Here is a 25,502-nt window from a genome sequence, read left to right as displayed (position 1 = left end):
TATTCTCAAACCCTGGAGGGATTTTCATATATACTTCTTATTCCAAATCACCATGTAGAAAGGTATTTTTTACATCAAACTGCTGCAAATCCCACTCAAGATTTACTGCACATGATAATAAAATTATGATGGTATTCATTTTAGCAACAGGAGCAAACGTTTCCTGGTAATCTATCCCATACGTCTGTGTGAAGCCTTTTGCTAACAGCCTAGCCTTATACCTTTCAATTGAACCATCTGCTCTATGTTTCATAGTGAACACCCGCTTGCATCCAATTGGTTTTTTTTCCCATTGGTAGAGTAATAAGTTCCCATGTCTCATTCTTTGCTAGAGCTTTCATCTCCTCCATCATGGCTGCCTTCCATTTTGGATCAAGACATGCTTTCTTCCAATCCTGTGGGATAAAAACAAAGGAAACAGACAATAGAAAGGCTCTATAGGATGGAGACAGAATCATAAGAAATGAAGTTAGAGATGAGATATTTAGTACATGTTCTAACACCTTTTTTGAGAGCAATAGGAATATCAAGATCATTATTAGAAGAAGGAAGAGTAGACTGAGAATTAAAATTAGACTTTTCAGGAATCAAAGGAGACTGATCACATACCTTAGGATGTTCAGGAATTGAATTTAGAGATTCTGGTTGATCAACAGTCTCCTGCTTGATGGTTATATCTGTCTTATTCCGCCGAGTATAGATTCTCAAATCTGGTCCATTCAGTCTCTTTCGAGATTTAGGTGACTCCCCCTGAGTATCATTATTAGGTATAGGCTTTAGACTCAGATTTTTCCTTTGAAGTTAAAAGTTGGGAGAGCATAAAGAAGGGAAAGACACCTCGTCTTCCTTTCTATGCCCCCCCTAAAGAGGTGGATGAAAATAAGATTCAGATTCCCTAAAGGTAACATCCATGCTCACAAAATATTTTCATGTAGGAGGGTGGTAACACTTATACCCCTTCTGAGTACTGGAATAACCAACAAAGACACACTTGAGGGCTCGAGGTTCTAACTTCCCCTTATTAGGCTGATGAACAAAGCAAACACAACCAAAGACCTTTGGAGGAACAGTATATGAATTTTTACCTTGCAAAACCTCTAAAGGACTCTTAAACTCCAAAGTCTGGAGTGGCATCCTGTTAATAAGATATGCATCAGAAAGAATTGCATTCCCCCAGTAAGGTTTGGGAATATTCATTGTAAACATAAGAGACCTAATAACCTCAAGTAAACGGCTATTTTTTCTCTCAGACACTCCATTTTGAGCACTAGTGTTAACACAACTAGTTTGATATAAAATTTCGTGTGACTTTAAATATTTCTAAAAAAACTCCATTCATATACTCTGTGCCATTATCAGTTCTCAGTATTTTAACATGAGCATCAAACTGAATGCTAATCATTTTGTGAAACTGTTGAAAACATGAAAATACTTCATTTTCCTTTTCATCAGATATACTCAAGTTAACCTACTGCAACAATCAATAAAGGTCACAAACCATCTATAACCTGATAAAGACAGTTTGAATAGGCCCCCACACATCAGAATGGATAATCATAAAATGAACTGAAGCTTATTATTTATTACAGGATAAGATTATCTAGTATGTTTGGCAAGCTCACAAGCATCACATATTAACAATTCAGTTTTGCATTACTTAAACAAAAGAGGATAAAGTTTCTCTAAAACAGTAAATGAAGGATGTCCAAGTCTCCCATGCCATTGAATAATTTCTTCCTCAGCACTCATAGACTGTCCCAACATGGCCTGATCAACACAATCATTCAATAGATATAACCCTTTTTGCAGTCTACCACTGCCAATCGTTCTGCCTGTTATTAACTCCTGAAACACACAGTGAGTGGGAAAAAAATTCAATTTTGCAGTTGAGAGCTTTTGTGATAGAACTGACAGACAAAAGGTTAATAGGAAAGTTAGGCACATGTAAGATAGAACTAAGACTTATAGTAGGAGTGCATTTAACAGAACCTATTCCAGAAACATTAGATAAGGATCCATCCGCAATGTGGACTTTTTCTTTGCCTGAACATGGAGAATAGGATATGAATTTATTCGAAGAGCCTGTCATATGTTTGTTTGCTCCATAATCTATAACCCAAAATGAATTATTATGATTGACAAGAAAAACAGTACCTGAGTTGACGAAGTTAGAAGAGGCAACTGTAGTGTATTGTGATTCAAGCTATGATAGGAATCGTCTCAGAGTCTGTACCTCTTCATTGGAAAACATCCCAGTAATAGCAGTATCTTCAGAAACACTCACAGCTCAGATACATTTGCTTGTGATCTAGAAGAGCCTATCCTTTTTCCTCCACGCCCTTTAATTGGGTGGTCGTGCAGCTTTCAACATTGTTCTTTGGTGTGCTGAGATTTCCCACAGTAGTCACAATGCAAGTGATCCTTATCTGATGGATCATATGACTATTCTCGAAAAGAGTTAGCAGCCAGCCCAGCCTTATTAACAGCTGTATAATTGATCATGACACTCCTTCTGCTCTCCTCCTGCTGAACATAAGAGTATGTCTGCCTTAAGGTGGGCAAATGATCCTTACCAAGCACTTGGACCCGAATCTGATCATACTTCACATTTAGCCCAGCAAGAAAATCATATATGTGCTCCTTCTCAACCAATTTCTGAAACTTAACTGCATCAGCCGGACATGAAACATGAAAGTTCTAATAGAAATCCAACTCGTCATAGACCACTCAGTTCCGCATAATAATGAGTAATAGTCAACTCACCTTGTTTCATTCTATGAACCTTGTTCCTAGGCTCATAAACTTGTGCATCATTCCCAACTTGAGAATAAGTATAAGAAATAGCACTCCAAATGGTAGCGGCACTGTTTAATAGTAAATACCCACGAGCTATATGAGGTTGCATAGAATTGATGAGCCATGACATAACAAGAGAGTTCTCTGACTCCCACTGGCTGTAGGTAGAACTAATACTTTTTGGCTTTTTTCTATCTCCAGTGATATACCCCTGCAATCCTCTAGCCTGAATGAACAGTAGACAAGATCTAGACCATGCCAAATAATTAGTTCCATCCAACTTTACATGACTAATTTGTAAAGAGGGATTATCACCAATAAATTCAGCCTTTGTTTCAGAGGATTTCTTTTTTTTATCAGTCATTTTTTAATTAAAAAAATAGGTACTGAGACAGAAAGCAAGAAATTAGGCGACGGAAGGTACCCAAAAATATAAATGTGCAAACTAGGTGTGGAAACACGTTGGTTAGAGATGCGTTGGACAGGGAAGGTCGTCTGCAAGAGGCGCGGTCGGAGAAATCACCGAAAAAAAGGGTGCACGCGCTGGCGCGTGAAAATGACGCAAGACTTCTGGAGGCGTGTGTCTTACGCGCTTCACCGGACGGCTGCGGGACTCTTGGCGTAGGCCGATCGATTGGTGTCCTTCCTCCTCAAGTGGGTGGTGACAGTCACCTCCCTTCCTAGAATGATGTAGAAGCTTGACAAAAAAAAAAAAAACCCAGAATTATACTGTTCATGCTAATAAATTTTGGCACTGCACTGATACCATGTAGAAAACAGAGAATTTGAAAAAATTTTCTTTTATATTTCTTCATACTAAAATGATTTACAAGCATTTTAATTTATATACAAAGGCTAGGACTAACTAGGAAACTAATAATAGTCAATAAATACAATGATTCCTAATTGTATTCTAATTTACAGCTAATTTACACTGATTAAGGGATTTACACTAATTGAGGGATTCTAACAGATGTTTTAATTGGTCTATCTGTTCTCACAGTTAATCTACTCCAGTTATACTTGCAGTCAGGGTTGGTTCCTTACACCGTGCATAAGTGATCCAAGTTTGAGGTTAGATATATAAATCTAAACTGAAGTAGTTCTTGTGTCATTTACTTTACGCTTATTAATGTTATGGGTGTGTGTTGTGGGTAGTTTTTACGTCAGTTAAGTCGTGAAGTTTGTTATTGCTTCCTGTATTAGACATTATTTTCCTAAACAACCAGGTTATGTTTTGATTCACTTTGGTTCACTGAATTTAAAAATTTATTTTTAAAAATTTATTTTTTAAATTGGCTATTTTGGTTTTAAGTTCTAACTTAAGCTTCTGTTAGACACATTACTTCCCTACCAATGGCAAGAAAGCATCCATAAGTTGCCACACAACAACCTTAATTTTTTACTTGTAATTTGGAATTTTTTATGCATCATGCATGAGTGCTAAAAGTTTTGCTACAGGCTTATACATGAATAGTTAACAATTTATTCTACTTGTTTTGTTAAGATCACATTGTTTAGCGAAAACTGTATGTTTTTGAAACATTATGAATACCTCTTAATTAAATCATGGAGGTAATCTTCTATGATTCTTGTTACTTGCTGTCAGCTACTATTATTACTTGAAGTGCAGATCTTTACCTAATGAAACATATATCTTATAGACTTAATTTCAGATATGTAGTATATTGCACTTTGTTTGTTTGTGTAGAAAGAGATGATTCTCCTTAATCTCAATTAATCTGTACATGGGTATATATATACAATTGATTCCTATAATTGTATTTTACTAATTAGGAAGAAATCCTAAATAAGAAATCCTAAATAGGAATACAGAATATACAGAGAAATAATATAGTGATTGACTTTCCATAACACTCCTTCTCAAGTTGGAGCATAGATGTTAATCATGCCCAACTTGTTACAAATGTAGTCAATCCTAGCTCCATTCAGAGCTTTTGTGAAAAAATCTCCTAACTGCTCTCCAGTTTTGATGTGTCTTGTTGAGATGATCTGTTGTTGAATCTTTTCACGAATAAAGTGACAATCAATCTCAATATGTTTGATCCGCTCATGAAACACTGTATTAGAAGCAATAGGGAGAGCAGCTTGATTATCACACTACAATTTCGCAGGCAGGGAGGTCTTAAAACCTGTCTTATCTAGTAATTGAAGTATCCACATTACTTCACATATTGATTGTGCCATGGCTCTGTATTTGGATTCAGCACTAGATCGATAAACTACACTCTGCTTCTTGCTTTTCCAAGACACCAAATTTCCTCCAACAAAAACGCAATATCCAGTAGTTGATCTTCTGTCAACCTTAGATCCAGCTCAGTCAGCATCTGAAAAACATTCAACATTCAAATGCCCATGATTACCATATAGCAAACTTCTTCCTGGAGCGCCCTTCAGATAACACAAGATTTGTTCCAAGGATTCCTAATGAGCAACAGTTGGGGAAGACATAAACTGACTTACCACACTAACGGCATAAGCAATGTCAGGACGAGTGACTGTAAGGTAATTCAATTTTCTTACCAATCTCCTGTATCTCTCTGGATCTTCAAACAACTCACTATCCCCTGCTAACAGTTGTAAAGTTGGAGTCATTGGTGCACTACGAGGCTTAGCACCTAATTTTCTTGTCTCTGTCAATAGATCGTTGATATATTTTTTTTAAGACAAGAAAATACCCTTCTTCATCTCACTCATAACCGATTACAGAAATACTTTAACAATAATCCCAAGTCTTTAATTAGAAGCTGGGTTGGAGAGATGTTTTAAGAGATGAAATACAAGTGCTCAGAAATTGTTGACAATGTCATCCATAGACTACCGAAGGAGAGTGGGCGACTCGGCGGATTGCCTATAATCTTGAGTGATCACACTTACTCTTTTGCATACCAAATTCTGTCTTGCTTCTTTGAATCTCTAAAAGCGTGCCTAGGACTTTGTTTCAAGCCATAAAAAGCACAGAAGCCACCTACAAACTTTGCAACTCCTGAGCAACAAACCCAGTGGTTGCTCCCGCCTTACCTCCTCACGAAGATCACATGAAGGAAAGCATTCTTAATATCAGGTGATGTGGAGCCAATCATATGTAGGTGCTAGAGATAAACAAACCAATAGGAAGTAGGTTTAGCTCTTTGGAGAAAAAGTGTCGGAGTAATCAACCCCATATGTACAGGCATATCCTTTTGCTATAAGGTGTGCTTTAACCTAGCCATAGAACCATCGAGTTACCTTCTTTGTAAATGCCCATTTACAATAATAGCTTTCTTACCGATTAGGCAAGGCAATAGTTTCCCATGTACCATTAGCATTTAAAGCCCCCATTTTCTCTTTCAACAGCATCATACCGGCCAGGATGAGGCGGTGCCTCTGTGATTATTAGGAATAGAGAACGAGTCTAAGAAGTAACAAAATACCGAGAACAAAGATGTGATTGATTATAGAAACAAAAAGAAGAGATAGAGGTAAGTACATGAGCGTTTACCTTTACGAAGAGCAATGGGTAAGTCTAGATCAAAATCATGATCGATTATGAAGTGCAGGGATCTCCCCAACAAGTATTTGGTGGAGGATCCCATGAGTCGGGAATCTCCAATCTCTGGAATAAACATAGTTTCTTGGGAGGTCGAGTAGATCCCAGAGGCGGAAGGCAGTGTAGGAGGACTAGACATTGGTTGGGCTGATTATATATTAAGAGATCATCCTCACTCCCCTTACTCGTACGGATGATTGAGGAAAAATGGAGTGGACTCAAAATGCTTGACATACGCGAGAAACAAGATACGATTAAGAGTAGAGAGGAAACAAGCGAGGGTACCCTTTTTGGAGTCGAGAAGTACCCAAGGAGAACACAATTAGGAGATTTTAGGTCCAATTTAGTAATTTGTGGGCCAGACATCACCACATAAAGCAGTGCAACAAAAATACGAGGTTCAATAGGGAATAAAGATTTTGTAGGAAACAAAGCGATTATAAGGAATATCTCCATTAAGGTGAGGAAGGCGACATACGATTGATAAAACATGCACGTAGAAAACTACATTATTCGCCCAAAAGTGTTTATGCTTTCATCTAAAAAAGAGCCACGAATTACCTCAAGAAAATGCCGATTTTTCTTTCACTTATGCCATTTTTGGGATGGGGTATCTACAGGAGAAGGCCCGATGAAGAATGTCATTTTGTGTCATATAAGATTGAAATTATTATGCGCAAAGTATTCTTTGGCATTATCATTTCTTAATATGCGCTTTCCGAAATATTAAATTGAATTTTGATTTCATTACAAAAGGCACAAAAGATAAAACAACTCAAAGCGATTCTTCATTACGATTTAACCGGAGTAACACGAGAGTAATCATTAACAAAGTAACAAAACCATGAAATCTAGCTTTGAAGTAGCGAACAAGGCCCCAAACATCGGAATGAACTAACTCAAAGGGGATGAAGCGGATTTAGTGACTCCTACGGAACCACGAGAAGGCAAGCATTGTTTGCAAAGTGACGCAGCTCACATTCATAAATGCGATGGCTGAAATTGAGGACCACGGCTTATTTCATAGTAGACAAAGAAGGATGACCCAATCTACAATGAGCTTGAGGTGTTAAGGTCTTTGGAGCAGAGCAGCGACGCTGGTACATGATTTTTGAGAGTCTTAGAGACCACATTTCGCGTTCTCTGCAATAATACAGCGATACGTAAGATCAGAGCAAACCTTTGGTTAGGAAAAAAGAAGCGAACAATTTAAGGTATGAGTAAGTTTTACTAGCAGTAGATTAAAGAAATTTTTGGTAGACACAAAGCTTGAAGACAAGAAATTGTGAGAAATCGGGTTCGTGATTCGGAGAAACTATTATGGAAAGTCAATCATTATATTATTTTACGTAGTATATTACGTATTTCGTATTCCTATTTAGGATTTCTTATTTAAGTTTCTTCTAATTAGTATAACACAATTATAGGAATCAATTGTATATAAATACCCATATGCGAGGATTAATTGAAATCAATGAGAATCATCTCTTTCTCATCTCTTTCTACATGAGTGTCGAGCGGGCCATCTAGGGTGACTATTTGTTCTCACCACCCATTTCGGGGAGAGACCTTGGCCGTAGGCGTTTCGATTCGATCCAACATTGCCCAGCGTCGCCTCAATCCCTCATTCCACCACTTTGTGTCTTTGTTGCACGATCCGTTACACCATTAAAGGACCCGAGGGTTTGGCTCTCGGATCCTGTTCGGTATTTGCACCGATTTGGCGTTTTGGATTATTTTGTTGTTTTATCAATGCACTTTACGGATTCGCGTTTTGGTTAGTTTCTTTGTCTCAACGAATGGCGGACAATAAGAATGTTATTTCGATGTATGATTAGATGATGACTAAGATCACGGAACACAAACAATGGTTCAAATTACAGGTGGAGTAAAATTTGTGGGTCTATTTGCGTAGCATTGATAAGGATGATCACCTTCTTAAAGATCCACCTCATTGATACACAACAAACTTGGCTAAGGGAGGGCTCGGTTGTTTTGGCTCCGGAACTCGATTCACGGTGGAGTAATTAGTTTAATTAGTACTTTGTAGATTTGTTAAAGGTGATGGATTACTTAGATTTTTACGTATTGGTAAAGGGAATATCTGTGTTGTGTGTTTGTAAGGCATTCTAAATCTTTGAGAAGAGAATAAGTCTCTCCACGACATTTTATGGATTTTAAGCGACATGAAGACTTAATGTATTGTGCCTTTTAGTTACGTGCCCAGAAAGTTGACGGGCCCAGCCCAGAACGTGGCTGTTATGAGTTTTCTGGGCCTTCTTGGTGTAGAGGCGCACAAATCTGATTCTTTCGGTTCTGAGATTTCCTCTTTGCATGGAAACATTCCACACCTTGGGTCCTTACGTCATTACCCAATCTTCACGACTGCCCGATGGTGCTCTTATTGCTTCGTAATCCAAAATGGACAACGGGGTAATAGAAGAGGAAATGGGGAATTACAGGCAACCGAGAAGTAATCAGCGTAATGGAAGGCTAGTTCTAATCAAGACTCAAGAGAGTCATTTGTTATTATTATCATGAGCACAGCCATACAAAAAATATAATTGCTCCATGACTTAGAAAAATCGGCGATCACGAGATAGCAAATATGGCGTGGAAGAGATTCTACGATATCTTCCTCACGAGCTGTTTAGTATCTGCGAGAAGATTTTGCAGATTTCCAATTATGAGCATCTCTAAAGCCTACGGTTCCCTATCAACTGCGATGGCAATTGGGTAAATCCACTACATGCCTTGTGTCTTCCTCATCCAAATGAGTTATTGATTAGTGCAGCAGATCACGCAGCCGGAAGTAATTCTAGTCTTCTATACTTTTAGTCTAATCCCCTTCCTCTCTGTTACTTTGTGATGGTTCTACTTCTAGTACAATGTCATGGGTTAGGCTGCCAGATCGACCCGTCAATTTCTTTGTCTCTGTTTTATTGTCTACAATTTCTCTTTTAATCTACTTTACATTGTGCTTTACCATTACGCTAAATTTTCCTATTTCCTTTTTTTGATCGATGTTTGTTTGAGGATCTTACATTGAAGCCAGTTGGCTGGTAGAGGCGTGAGTCGGGTGATCTCTGCATTACGGAAAATCATGTCACCGTGATCGCTTGTTGCTCGATCTTTAGTAACACCTCTTGAAACTCATTGTAGATTAGGTCATGCTGGCATCTGCCACTTGAAGAAGTTGTGTCCTCGTTTGATCTTTGCTCCGATTACTAGAATGTGAGTGCGACAGCCGGTTTACCAACATCATCGTTTGCCATACTGTGTCTAGAAGTCAATAGCGGAGCTTCATCCCCTTTGAGTTAGTTCATTCGATGTTTGGGGTCCTTGATATATTACTTCTAAAGCTAGTTTACGTTATTTTGTTACTTTTTGTTATTGATTACTCTCGTGTATGATTATATTTAATGAAGAATGAATTACAAGTTGTTTTCATATCTTTTGTGCCTTTATGTGAAATCAAAACTCAATTTAATATTTAAATGCATATTAAGAAGTACAATGCTAAAGAATATTTTCGACACAATTTGATCTTGCTGACACAAAATGGCATTCTTATCCGATCTTCTGTGTGGATACCCATCCCAAAATGGCGTGGCGAAAGAAAAATCGGCATCTTCTTGAAATTGCTAGAGTACTCTTCTTTTGATATAAGTTCTAAACACTTTTGGCGGATCACGAGTTTCTCGCTTGTTTTTGATCAATGCGTATGATCATGTCGCCAATGGAGATATTGCTGCTCTGCTGTTCCTACAAAATCTTTGTTTGTTGAACCGTATTTTTGTTGTACTTGTTTATCGCGTGATGTTAGATCATGAATACTCAAATTGGATCAAGTCTCAAGTGTCTTCCTTGAAACCTTACTCGGTCCAAAGGGTGCGGCGAGCTCTTTCCTGCTGTAATGGTTATCTTGTTTACTGCGAATGTCACATTTGAAGTCCTCCATTTTCTCAATCATCGTATATGAAGATTGAGGAAGGAGGATGATATCTTAACACTTTGCCCGTCAATGTCACAGTCTCTCTCGCGACTTTTATTTCTTCGTGCTCTGAACTACTCGACGCTACAAGTTGTTCATGTTTATTCGGGAGATTGAAGTGCGACTTCGAGATCTCATAACTACCGTTGGGGAGATCACCCTTTTCATGCGTCATGGTCGATCAGATTTACCCATTGCATGCCGTAATAAGCAGTTAAATAACACCCTATGCTTCTTTTATTTCTTATAATCAGTGTCTTCTTGTTCTCAGTGTTTCTACTTCTTTAGACTCATTCCTATCCCTAATGCTTGTTGGTGAGCTGCCTTGTCTCTCGTCTGCTTTGTGTCTTTATATGAAGAAGAAATGGAGGCTTTGGAGTGCTAATGAGGTACATGGTGACACCTTGCCCAACTAATGAAAACTATTGATTGCAAATGGTATTTCTGACAAAGGCTCTGATAATTATAACTAGGTTAAGCTTACGCCTTATAACAAAGGATATCTTTCAGTTATATGGAGGGTGAACTAACGACACTTTTCTCTTGTAGCCCAAACTTGCCTGTTAGCTTGTTTATCTCTTTGTGACTACATGTTGGCCCTACCAATTGGATATCAGAAATGCTTTCCTTCATGGTGATGTCGAGGAGAGAATGTGTAATGAGCAGCCACTGGAGTTTGTTGCTCGGAGTTGAAGTAAGTGTGAAACTTCGAGGAAGTCTCTTTGCTGGCTTGAAACAAGTCTGAAGGCTTTGAGACTGAGTTCGATGAAAGCAATGCGAGGAATTTGGTATGCAGAAGCAAGTGTGATCACTTCGATATTTATAAAGCAGCGAGTGTCTGGTACTGCGTGTCCTATGTGAATGACGATATCATCCTTTGGGAGTGACTCTGCGGCTATTTCATCTCTTAAACCTTCCTCCAAACCGATTTAGACAAAACAGGATTGATAAAGTATTTTTAGACATTGAGATTATGAGAAGTAGAAGAACGACCTTCTTGTCTCGAAAAGAAAAACCTGCTAAGCCGATCTATTGAAGGCAGAAATGGAGTGCTAAACTACTATGAGTGCACCAATGACTCCAGGTGGCTTGTTAGAGAGATAATGTGGTGTGAATCGAGAAGATACGAGGAAGGTGTGAAAGAATGAACTACCTTCTTTGTCACTTCGTCTTGACATTGCTTATGCCGACAGTAATGTTGGCTCGATTTATGTCTTCTAGCCTTATACGTGAAGCTAGCAGGACAAATATAACGATAACTACTCTGAGGGCTCGAGGAAAGAAGGGACTGACCCATATGGCTGTCATGGGCGTTGAGTGTTGAATGTTTCGGTGCCCGGCTTGAGGCACGGATCTGGAGTTGATAAGGAAGGTCAGCTCTTTGGATATTGCGTTTTATTGGAGAAAACGGTGTCTTGGAAAAGCTGGAGAAGCGAGTGGTTTCCGATCTAGTCTTTGGGCTCGTCTGAAACGTAGCTGTCATTGTAGCTGAAGGTAATGTGGATATTTCCAATTGCTAGATGAGCAGTTTTAAAACCCAACAGCGAGGTGTGGTGTGATAATCAGCTGCTCTCCATATTGCTACAATCGACTTATTTCATGGCGGACCTTCTCTTGGAGATTGGTGTCACTGTTCGTGGATTCAACAACAATCATCTCAGCAGACATATCCAAGCGGAGAGCGACAGAAGATATTTCACAAGCTGAATGAAACTAAGTTGACTACATTGTAACAAGTGGGCATGATTAGCATCTATGCTCAACAGTGTTATGGAAAGTCAATATCATTATATTATTTACGTGTATGTATTATATTCCCTATTTGGGATTTCTTGTTTGGGGCCTATTTACAATTGAAATTGCTGTTGCAAGATCAATTGTCTATAAGCTACCCATGTGCAGAATTAGTAAAGGAAATGAGTCGTATAACCACCCTCTGCAAGAGCCTGCTGACGCAGTAGAACCACATCGGCTAAAATGCGATGAGGAAGTGAGATTAAATGAAAAGCGGTGAAGACTAGAATTACAACTCATGTGGTCATGCTTTTGAATCAATAACCCATTTGGATGAGGAAGACACAAGACGTGTGGTGGATTTATATTTCGTCCGTGTGAGGGGATTAGTGGGCTTTAGAGATGCGATCTTTGGGAAAATTGTGCAAAATTCTCTGCAGATACCAAAATAGTTTTCTGAGAGGAAGATACTGTAAAATTCTCTGCTGCCATATTTGCCATCTGTGATCGCTGATTTTTCCTCTGAAGTTGCGGACAATTATATTTTGTATGGCCAGGCTCATGGCAATAATAACAAATGACTCCTCTTGAGTCCCGATTAGAACTATCCTCTCCATTATGCTGATTACTTCTGTTGCCTGTAATTCCTTCTCTACTTCCTCTTCTATTACCCTGTTGTCCATTTGGATTACGGCTAATAAGAGCACTACTGGCAGGCTGTGAAGATTGGGTACTCTCTGTACGAAGGACCGGTGTGAACGTTTCATTCAAAGAGGAAATCTCAGAACTGGAGAGAATATGAGATTTAGCAGTCTCATACTCTGAAGGAAGGCCTGCAAGAAAACTCATAACAGCCAGTTGTTCCCGTTGGGCCTATTGAACTTTCACATCAGGACTAAAAGGCAACAATACATTAAGTTTCTCATATACCCGTTTAAAATCCATAAAATAAGCCGTGAGAGACTTATCCTCTTTCTCAGCACGGTAGAATGCCTTACAAACATCATAAATACGGGAGATATTCCCTTTACCAGAATACAGAAAATCTAAATAATCCATCAATTCCTTAACAAATTCACAGTGATTAATTAAACTAATTACCTCACTGTGAATCGAGTTCCGAAGCTGCAAAAACAACCGAGCATCCTCCCTTAGCCAAGTTTGTCGTGTATCATCAGTTGGTGGATCTTTAGTAAGGTGATCATCTTTATCAATGCTACGCAAATAGACCCTAACAGTCTTACTCCACTCCAGGTAATTCGAACTATTAAGTTTGAATTCCGTGATCTTAGTCATCACCGGAATCACATAAAAAATAACATTCTTATTGTCTGCCATTTGTTGAGACAAATAAAACTAACCGAAACACTAATCCAAAGTGCTTATAGCAGCAAAATAACCAAAAATCACAAATCAAGCAAATACCGAAATAGGATCTGAGAGCCAAACCTCAGAAGTCCTTTAATGGTGTATTGGATCAGGCAATAGCACACACTGGTGGAATGAGAGGGTTGAGGCGACGCCGGTGATGTTGATCGGGGTCAAAACGGCCGGTCGGCGGCCAAGGTCTCTCATGAGCTGGGTGGTGAGAACAAATAGTCACCCTAGATTAATGACCTGCTCTGATGCCATGTAGAAAGAGATGATTCTCCTTAATTTCAATTAATCTGTACATGGGTATATATATACAATTGATTCCTATAATTGTGTTCTACTAATTAGGAAGAAATCCTAAATAGGAATACAGAATACAGAATATACAGAAAAATAATATAGTGATTGACTTTCCATAACAGTTTGGTTGTTGGTTGATCTTGACTGGGTCCTAGTATGGGTATTTTATGTTGTAAGATGTGCTCATCAAAGCATATTTTCTTTTTGACCCACTCTGACATTAATTATCTTTAGCCACCTTCTAGCATTTTGGAAATTTGTTGGAGGTTGAGCTTCACTGTAAATTGTGATGGCTTTGTTCGCAAAAATTTGATATTCAAATTGCTTTACTGTTTTTATTTTTATCTTTATTTTTATTGTATTTTCATCGAACACCATTGTTTGTGGATAAGTTGATACTTCTTTTGTTAGTTTCTTTTCTGTAATTCTTTTGTAATTTTCACTACAATACTATCACATTGTTTTTCCTTAATTATTGTGTGCTAATATAAATTTTATGGTTGTAGGGGCCTCAAAAATATCCTGAGGATGCATGTTAAAAAAGTTAATTGCTCAGAATGGGAGCTGATTCCAATTCCTAGAAGGTAGAGTTTGATTGATACGACTTTTGCTTGAGATACATAAAGATCTGAGCAATGATATGTATGTAAACATTACTTTTGATAGCTGCAATAACTGTTTGCTTTTATGTGTCCAATAATGTATTATACAAGTGAATTATATTATGTAAATATCATTTGTTTTAATATTTCTTGATCTTTTGAGAAAAAGTTATTAAATCATTGAATTTACTGAGACACCAATGTATGACACCAGTGCTGCTTATTATTGTTGTTATTATTTTTGTGGTGGTTATTGTTAAATTGTTCTTTGCCTTTACTGTTCCTATTTGCTTGTGTCTCTTTCAGTGTAAGGGCAATAGTTGCTTTAAACCTTCACAATTATGGAAGTGGGAGAAGGCCATGGGGCAGTCCGAACCCAGAGTATTTGGAAAAGGTATCCGTTATTATTACATGGGATGATGTTTGTCACAATTCTCAACTGTTGACCCTTTTTTTTTTTTTTACTTTGCATTTATGGCCTGTAATCCATGTAGATATTATGATTTAGAGGTATACAATGAATGAAACTTATTCAGCCAAGTGGTTAAAATGTACTTTCTAGGGACTCTATTGATTCCCAAGCATGATTTCTATATGTTTCATTGTGTATTTTGGCAGAGGGGGTTTGTTGAGGCCCATGTTGATGATGGTCTGCTAGAAATTTTTGGGTTGAAGCAAGGATGGCATGCGTCTTTTGTTATGGTTGAACTCATCTCTGCCAAACACATAGCCCAGGTATTGCAGTTGTTCTGAAATTCTATGTATTTTAATGCACACAATCAGTGAGAGTATGAGTTCAAATTTTGCATGAACATGATAATTGTGTTAGCGATTCCTTCCATGCTAGAGAACTATATGAAGTCTTTACCAATTTACTGACAGTTGCTAATTTTTCACTGGAATACAAAATCCTTAGATGGTAGATTTAAGTATTTGATGAATTATTTAATGTTGCTGTCATCTAATTACTAGAAATTTGTGTCACTAGCTCTGAGAAAATGTTTGAATCCAAGACAAAGAAAAATGTTGTTAAGCAATAGATAATCCCTATAGTTTTCTTTTGAGGAAGAAGAAATTTCTTTAAAATAAGGATTGAGCACTATTTGGTTAAAACTGAATTTATGCATTATTGGGATCAAGGCTTAGTCATTGCTGTTGTAGCCAATAGCTGCATAAACTTCGGTGGGGAACCAAAAATGATGGATGAAGTACTTTCAGAATCCTTAGGACTAGGGGCATTTAGAAAGCCCAACAGGATAAGGAGGAAAAAGTCTTTGGCTCTTAATAATTTTTTTTCAAATGGCTATCTTTAAATAACTATAATAATGCTTTCGTAATAAAATTATGCAAATTTGAGTAGATTTTCTGTGAGAGGCTTTGCCCTCATTGTCTCCTCTTAATTCTGCTCTTGCTACATTATCTATGGCACCATTCTCAAGAGTTAACTATATGTTTACTTCTCTCTCTCTCTCTCTCTCTCTCTCTCTCTCTCTCTCTCTCGCTTTCTTTTCCCTTGTTCCAATTAAATCCACAAACCCCTACTCCTTCGCTTCAAGCCCTTAATCCTGTACCCTAGCTCACCATGGAGTAGTTATGGGCAGATCACTCTAGAGTCTAGCCTCTCTCACATCAGGTGCTTTTGCAAAAAGCAGAAGGTAGTCAATTACAGTGCCCAATGGGCACTTCAGGGCCTATATTTAAAACAGATTTCAAGCTAGCAAAAATTTTCGCATTATTGTCTGCCACTCCCAACCATGGGAAGCTGTTCATAATGTTCTTGATATTCTAGGCTGTCTAAACACAATACTAATCCATAAATAAGATCTGAAAGAATGGAAAGGTGTTGAAAAAATTACTCATGAAACACACACACACACATAGACACACACACATACACAGAGACTGAAGTAACGATCATGAAAGAATAGAAAAACACTACATGAAGAATTCTATATTATTTGGCAATGTGCCTATCTCTATAGAGAGGCACTTGCGTTTTTTCATTATGAAGCAGACGACTACAAGAGCTATATTTATAGAAAAACTAGGGGGCTGTTTAGCTGTTGAAATCTTGGCCTGTTTTCCAGAAAATTGCTCTAACAAAACTGAGAAAGATAGTTTTAATTGTTTGTTGAGAAAAGATATCTAAATGGAGAAGTGGAGAAGAGTTTTCCAATTTCTTTTAAAATCTATACTATTACTAATCACTGGAAAACTATTTTTATTAGTTTTCCAAATCCTACTAAAATGCAAATGAATGAAATGAAATGGAAAGCATGTGTGTTTTCCATTTTGACATCCACATCATTATCAGTTTGAACCCTAATGTAACTTACATTGTTTATTTGCTGCTAGGCCCAGTAGCAACATTATTATTATTTTTGGCTACTAAATTTCCTTTGATTTCTTTATATATATATATATATATATATATATATATATATATATATTTATTTATTTTTGTGAATGGACAAAAATACCCTTTATTATAATATCACTTAGTGACAATGAATTTGTCACTAATCCACACTGATTCGTCGCTAATAACCTTTAGCAATGCGTAATCCATGGCTAATAATTTTTAATAACTAGAGTTTATGCACCAAACTAAATTCGTAAATAAATTCAATTTTTAATATTATTACAATCAATATAAATTAAAGTTCTAATATTATTTTAATAGTAATTCTAATTATACTAAAAATCCTATTATACTTCCTAATTTAGAAATTTGGAAATAATATAATCTTAATTCTGGAAGTATTATTAATTCATTAAAAATTATTTAACCTAGTATGATAAAATTAATAAAAATCTATAAATATCGAACCTCATTTTTACTAATTTATCTTTTAATTGCTCTAAATATTTACAAACTTATAATATTAACTTTAATTAATAAAAAAAATTGTATGTGCTTTGAAAATTAATAAATTAAAATGAATTATTTGACGGTTCTTAAATCTTAATTTTACTTTGGCTCTAATTATAATAGTAACTTCTGATTATATAAAAAAAAACTCAATTAATATATTTATAAGTAGTTGACTAAAATTTTTTAAACAAAGAAAAATATTCTTGCATATGTGTGCATAAAAAAAACTTCATGCATAAATTATCTCTACATAAAAAAAAAAAAATTATCGTTCATAGATTTTGTCATCTTAGTTTTATGCATTGAGTTATTATTAGTATTTTTGTACTAATTTTGATATAATATTCAAACAACCAATACGATTGAAGTGTCTTAAAAGGAAAAAGAAATTATCTATAGTCTACAATACACACACACACACTTTTTATTTTCATAATTTAATAAATTATAAATATAATTCATGAAAATTTCATTATATTTTAATTTCAATTAATTGCCTTTATTCTATATAAATATAATATATTATTTCAATAATTAATTTTAAATTTCTTTCTTTTTTTAATATAACCTAGTAATTTTATCTATTTATTTGTTTATAAATGGTAACTAATGTTAATTTTTGTATAAAATACAACACAAGAACATTCTATAGTTGGTAGTTTACCTCATGAAATTGTTATTGAAATATCAATGGAAACAATAGTTATTGTTAATATAATTATTCTATGATTTAAAATAATTATATTTTTAATGAAATTTTAATATAATAATAGAATTTAAGTATTATATTTTCTTTAATAGAATTGTACATGCAATGCATGTGCTATAAAGATTAGTGTGTGTGTGTGTGTGCGCGTGCGTGTGTGTGCTCGTGTGTGTGTGTGTATATATATTGTTCTAAAATAAATATATAAATTTTGAAATAAAAATAGGATCAAACCTAACAAATATCATTCACCACTTTTTTTCAGTTAATAACATTTTATAATTAGAAAAAGAGCATTAATGCAGTTTGTGCTTCATGTTAAAAATTCACAGATGGATAGAAATAAAAAAATAAAAAAGAAACAATACCATGTCATGTGGGTTAAGTCAAAGGTCTAAAATGCATATGAAATTTCTAACAATACTTTTTTCGTTAGTTAAGTCTTAGGTCTAAAATACATTTGAAATTTAAACATACATTCAATTAGCAAAAAAGGGTTTTCCAAAATCTATGTTTTTCCAAGAAAGAATTATTTAACAAAAACATTTTTCAAAGAAAATCGTTTCCATTTTTTAAGGAAAAATTGATTTTTTCCAAAAAATATTTTATAGGAAAGTGTTTTTTCTTAAAAGAAATTGGGTAAAGTACAAAACTACCCTTGTGGTTTAGCCCTTTTTCAAGTAGGGCTATGCGATTGTATTTTGACAATTCAGTATCATATATGTTGCTTTGTTAACAACTAGTGATTAAATATATTAATGTTGTTAAAATTTTTGATGTGGTGGAGATGAAAAGATAAAAAGTTATTTTTTAAATTCTTTATAAAAATCACATTTGATTGTTTATAATTTTAAAATTTAATAATTTAATTGTCACGAAAATTTTAAAATACATTTTTTTAATAAATTTTTTCTCTTGCCACATTAGCATTTTTAACAATGTCAGTGCATTTGGATGTTAATTGTTAATGGAGCAAAACACATGATACTGGCTTGTAAAAAAAAATGACATCACACACACACGCTTACTTTTGGCAAAAAAAAAAAAAAAAGAAAATAAAAGACTATGTCATAAAATTTCCCTTAAAAAACTTTCCTAGAAAAATTTTATTTCCTATATTTAAGTAGGGTTAAGAGAGTCTTTTTCTTAAAGTAACTTTAATGGCAAAATATTGTTTTTTTAGATGGGCGACTAACTAGTTAAGCAAGTCAAATGTTAGGGACCAATTAATTGGATTTTCAAGTAGAGGGGACCTACTAGCGATTATGACCATTGTTATTAAGCTCGGATTGGTGATCCGGACCCCAAACCGGTTTATATTTGTAATTTGATCGAGCAAGTAAACTAGTTAACCCGGATTGTTGACCAATGAACCGTGACTAGTCTTTAGCAGAAAACTTTTTCGAGTGCGGGCAGGGGAATTGAACCCAATACCTCATAAAAGGTCTTTAAAGACAACCAATTGAGCATTATTGGCAAATTTATATTTTTTGTTTTAATATATGTGTGTATTCTTCTATTTCATAATGATAATATGTTTAGGTTTATAACATATAATTAATGTTTCATAAGGATTAAAAAGATAGCTACACATTTATATGAATTTTTTTACGTATTACTCATAATATTGGAAAAAATATTAAATAATAATATTTTAAATTGAATATTTTTATATGAAATTTAAAAGCACTATTAAAATATATGTGAATATAAGATAATAAATGTTGAAAGTTTGATTTTAAATAATTAAAAATTAATTAATTAGATTTATTTATTTATATTAGTAGGTATTATATTTAATTAATTTTTTAATGGCTCACTAATTGAACTACTAACCCATAAACTTTGTCCCTTAGTCGAGTCAGCCTTCAAGTGAGCTTTAATAGGACTGAATATGACTTGTCTTTAGGGGCATAGTAATAGTAAGTTATCCATAAATTTTAATGAGGATTTTAGTGGTTTCAATTGCTACATATTACATGATTTCATATTATGTTCCTAACTGTTAAACATTTTGTATTGATTGAAACTGCAAATGCTAAAGCTCAGCCAAACTACATCGGTTTACGATCAAATTGAAATTTTTGTAATAGTTGTACTTTAAGTCAACTTAATCTCAATGTCAATCTCAATCTACTAGTTAGTTATATGCATTGTTATAAAACCCTAATTGATCCGGTGAATCAGTCACTTGGATGTAAAATTGGACCATTTCTCTCATTGAATGTGACAAGAAATTGACCCGTAAAAAAATCAGATGTTTTGGTGGTTGAACTGATGACTTATTGATCCAACGATCCATTGGCCTGGCCAAGTAAAATTTTTAAATTGAAAATAAAAAAAATAATGATATTGATATTTTAATATTTAAAAATTTAAATTTATATTTAACTATTATCTTTTTATTTATAGTAATACAAGAAATTTTATAAAATGAATATGATATGTTTATTTTTTATTTTTAATAAATAATTAATATTTCATAAATATTAAGAAGATGGTTATTCATTTGTAAAAATATTTTTATTTTGTATATTAATTATAAATTTTGAGAATAAAAAATATTTAAAATTTAAATATTTCTAATATTTTCTTATAAAATTTAGTATTATTAAAATATATAAAAATATAACCTAATAAATGTTGAAATATTGATTCTAAAAATAAAATTTAGTTTATTAAACTTATTTAATTATATTAATAAGTGCAATATTTAATCAATATATATTTAATTAACTTTTTAATGATCCACTGATTAAGCCATTGACTCATGATCAACCTGATCCTCAACAATAACTATGGTTACATGTGTCCTTATTCTTGGTTCTCTTTGTTATAGTACTAATTTTCAATAAGATCTAATAATGTTAAGATTTTATAGACCATTACATTCCATGTCATCTTCAAGATATTTATTTCATCAGCTAGAAACAATTGATAGCTATTGAATGTTATTATTTGGTAAGCCAGTGTTAGTCGTTGCAAATTTTATTTTTTCCAATTAAAATGTGATACTTTTTTTTTTTATTGTGTTAGACAAAATAAGATCACAAAGCATTAAATAATCAAATTATTGTAAATTTTCTATATGTATTTGTAATAAATTTCTTCCTTTGCCTATAAATAGTTATTCCAAGTATTACTTTTAATATTTCTACTATTTTTTCTTGCATAAATATTTGATCACATATTACATCTATTGAAATGGATAATATTTTTACATTTATTGAAAAAGATAATATTTATCAAATTTTACTAAGGGCAATTTAATCCAAATGTTACAAAAGAAAAAAAAACAGCTACATATAAGAAGAAAAACTCTAATATAGATATTTTACAATAAAAAGTTGTTTGGTATTTTTGTAATCATAAACTAATTGATAAGATATTTTATTTACAAAACACATTGGCTTAGCTATTAGCTGGCCTCTAATGGCCAGAACAAACACCCCTTTTAGTTTATCTTTCGTTTTTCTTCACTCCTATCATCAATGTCGCTATTTTTTAAATAAGAAAATATGTTTGTGTATCTTTTTTAACCCTTGAAAAATATAACAAAGTGGCAAAAAAGTTTCAGTCTTATGATAAAAAAACCCCTAAAAAAACCCTGAACTTCTCTGTCTTTTCAATTTTATTAAATTTTATCAATTTTAGCCTAATCTATTAATCTTGGTAAGAATTTTTGTTGTTTTAGTGAGGAAATGAAAGTGTACATATCAGTCCTATATAACCACAGTATAATATATATTATATATATATATATATATATATATATATATATATATATATATAAGGATGGCAAGAATAATTTTATTTATTTATTTTTTGACTCTTATGTTTCTTCTAAAAGGATTTTTATTGTAGTTGTTGGCAAGTAAAAAATATTAATTATTTTAAAAAATTTGCAAAAAATATTATTTATTTTTAATTATCAGCTTTGAAAATTAATAAAAAATAGAAAATTTTCTTATCCTTATTAAGATATTCTTTACACGTAATTTGCTTTGCCAACTTAAAAAATTGGCTAAAATTATTGCCACTGTTAATAGATTGAGCTAAAATTGATAAAATAAAAAAAAATTCATGCTTTTTTGGTCATTAGGCCATTAATAAATGATAATGTGTTAGGTGGGTTGTGTTGGGTTACGTGGGTATTAAATGGGTAGACATGTCATTTTAACCAAGGCAAATGACAACCTGAATTACCAACTTCACTCCTGTGGTTATTATTACTAATTGATAATTCAATATGGATGTTTTCAAGTGTTGCATGAAAGATGGCTTAAATTTTTGATGGTTGAATGCTATGTTGCTAATGTTTAAAACGCCTTATGAGTTTGTCTTGTATCTTTCAGGCGGCAGCAATTCGATTGGAAATAAGGGGTGGGGAATGGAAACACGCATATATGCAGATGGATGGCGAACCCTGGAAACAGCCGATGAGCAAGGAGTACTCATCATTTGTGGAAATTAAGAGAGAGCCCTATCATTCCCTTATGATCAATGGAGAGTAACTTTATTGGTTTGCCTTTGATCCAAGTTTGGATCACTAGGTTTATTGCTCTAGCAACCGAGGTAAGTGTAAAGTATGGTTTTCTCCCCAGGTGCTTGTAAATTATATCTTCCAGATTTTTAGCTGCTGGGCATTTGTTGTACCATATTCATTTAATAGGCAATTCTTGATTTGGTTTTTTAGCTGCAAAAAATTGCTTTTATTTGTTGGAAGAATGTTTATCAGGCTTTTGTGGTGCTTCAATAAAATGATTGTAGAAGGAAGAATGGGTTTCAGTATTTTAAATTTGTAGCAATGAATTCATTAATTGACTAGTGATTAATTTGTCATCAATGTTGAACAAATTTTTCAAGGCATTCTTGACAGTTCATAACACTTTAGAATGGCTTATCAAACCGAGCTTTAGAGCATCCTTGTAATACAATGCAATAAAAATATGAATAAAAAAGTTTAGTTTATAACACTTTTTAATCTACTAAACATATTTGATTGATTCTTGTCAATTCCTTTTCACCATTTACTTCTTTAGATACGGCGTCCGCTTTAAGATCCAAAACCAATAAATCCTGTAATACTATTTCCCGCTATGTCATCTTAAGCCTCTTCTTTCTCTTTATTTGTTTTTCATTATCATACTTTGTACGAGACATTTGAGACATTTGATTTTCTGCATTATACGAAAAGAAAATTAAGACTCAACAAACATGTTCAAACACTAAATATTCAATATATCATACTCAAGGATGAATTTCCTAAACCCTTTTCTTTACACTCTTGTTTTGAAGATGATGAAGTAATGGTTGGCAAGGTTGGGAATCGAAAATGAACCAGTGATGCCTGAATTTAGAACTAGTTAACGATTCTCGATTTTGAACCTTTCTAGTATCCAAGGAGAGAGCGAGTCGGGTCTAATTCTCTAAAAGGGGATATGTAATCATTGCTTAGATACGAAGTTCAAAAAAATCATTTATATCAAATCAAGTGGAGTGTACAAAATCGAAGTTTTAGGAAAATGATGAAATCAAATGGAGTGCTTAGAATTGAGGTTCCAAGGAAAAGCATGTACATATAAGGCGTAGCAGCATAGTACGCATGTGCATGCGATCATACGAAAGATGAATTGAGCACATCTTCGTATTGAATGGTCGTGAGGACTCGTAAGCCTTCACAAGAAGCAGAGATGGTATGATCCTGATGTGTGATCCCCAAAGATAAAATAGAAGTAGGGGGGATAAATATTGTATATACGAGAGTTTGATTTTCCCTCAAAAGTAGAGAGAGAAAGTCTAGATGCTCAAATTCCATAAAATATCAAATCAATTGCATCATTCAAATTATGAGGGGTTTAACTTTTTGATAGAAGGTATATTGAAAGCTTGGATGTAATAGGTCCAAATCCCAAAAATATCAATTTATTTCAAATTGAAGTTTTAAATGCTAGAAGTGTCCAGATATGGAATGAGCAACCATATGTTCCATGGATCATGTCTTATAAGCCTACTCGACACATCAGCATGTTTAGCTTTATCTTTTTGGTCATGAGTTTCATTCTAGTGATGGCTCAGGGCTTAAAACCCCAACGTTGAGACTTAATAATCTAGTTGAAAGCCTTCAGTCTTTCTTTTAAAAGAGTTAGTTCAATTGAAGGGAAATAAAGATTAATAAGCTAATAGAAAAACAAAATGTTGGTGTTTTTACATGTTCAAAGATTGCTTTGGACTCAATGCAGGTGAAATTGACAAAATTATCTAAGTACTTAAAGTTAAATCATCTAACTAAGACATTCAAAAGATGCAAAAGGAAAATTTCAGCAAAAATACCTAATCAAAAGTCATTGAATTTTGAGTAATAGAATTCTAAGATTAAAATAAATTGCACCTTTGTGGCTTTTAATATTGCCTTCTCCCAAAAAAAGTTATTGTTCTTCCGGATATCTATTAACTGAAAAAGTAATAAAAGGCTAAAAATAATAGTTTTGCTGCCCTTTTTTTTGCCATTGAACATAATATGTTTTTAAGATGCATATTAGGAAAAAAATGAGATTAGCAACTAACCAAAGAGTAGATTAGTGTCCCTGATCCCATATGAACTTTGATAATAAACATCTCATACTTCTATGTTATAATTCATTTGACAATCCTCAAAATTTGAAACGCCAATAGTGAAATTACTAAATTAGTAAACATTTTTAGATTGAGAAGCAAAGTCTATTACTTCACATTCGTTTGAAAATGAACATGTAATGAATAGAATAGCTAGGTAGAGAGCGCCAATGTGAAGAACCAAATCAAATGCATATTACATATGATTATATGAATAAAGAATGGAAGTTAACCACCTAAAAGTGTGAAGGAAAGCTGGATAAAACCCCAACATCAGGGAAAGCACAACAAGATAATTCTATTTCAAATAGAAGAAAAATGCATGCCTTAGAAGCAAAGAACATACCATCAGTTCTAGCCCACTTGGATGTGGATGGATTTTTGTTATCGAACTGAGCACAAAATAAAATAAAATACAATAAAATAACATAAATTATAGTAATTTACCAACTACAACCGAATAAAATTCCATAATTGACGAAAGATCTGAATTCATAAACCTTAAATCACAAATTAAGTAAAAATGGAACCATAAGGCTTTGGTAATTTTTGTTTTATCAATCTTCATTTCTAAACTAATGAAACATATAAGAAAAATCATCAGATCTTCTAGGGCTTTGAAAAAAAAAAAAAAGATAAAGCCAATAAATTAAAGGGTGAGATGAATGGGCGTTTGAGCCCTCTCCTTGTCCTTTTTGTCTATATTTTTCAACCTCTTTGTATCCACCTTTTGCCTCTCCCCCACCTCTCATTCCCTCTTCCCAAAATCACAATATCGAGATCAAGAAAATTCAAGATTCAGTTCAAGAAAAACAAAAATCAATATAATAATTCCATAAATGAATCCCAAACATTTGTAACAATTAAAGTTGACAAATTTGCAAATAAGCGAAAGATTAAAGTTAACATTAGACCCAAAATTATTAAAGTAAACTATAAACAACAAAATCAAGAAA

General features: G+C 33.9%; 1 protein-coding gene across 1 annotated transcript in view; it reads left to right on the top strand.

Moving 5' to 3' along the window:
- Nucleotides 1-22,729, top strand: part of LOC110657109 (diacylglycerol kinase 7) — a 28,512-nt gene extending 5,783 nt beyond the window's left edge. Inside the window, exons 8-12 of the mRNA XM_021814195.2 lie at nucleotides 3,800-3,870; nucleotides 14,255-14,332; nucleotides 14,657-14,744; nucleotides 14,969-15,085; nucleotides 22,287-22,729. Coding sequence (XP_021669887.1) covers nucleotides 3,800-3,870; nucleotides 14,255-14,332; nucleotides 14,657-14,744; nucleotides 14,969-15,085; nucleotides 22,287-22,445 — 513 coding nt within the window. The 3' untranslated portion in view covers nucleotides 22,446-22,729. The remainder of the gene's footprint in view (nucleotides 1-3,799; nucleotides 3,871-14,254; nucleotides 14,333-14,656; nucleotides 14,745-14,968; nucleotides 15,086-22,286) is intronic.
- Nucleotides 22,730-25,502: the final 2,773 nt, after the last annotated feature.

The sequence above is a fragment of the Hevea brasiliensis genome, chromosome 13 (genome assembly GCF_030052815.1).
Source record: "Hevea brasiliensis isolate MT/VB/25A 57/8 chromosome 13, ASM3005281v1, whole genome shotgun sequence".
Taxonomy (NCBI): Eukaryota; Viridiplantae; Streptophyta; class Magnoliopsida; order Malpighiales; family Euphorbiaceae; genus Hevea; species Hevea brasiliensis.
Note: the sequence above shows the minus strand (reverse complement) of the source record. Positions and strands in the feature narration are given on the sequence as shown.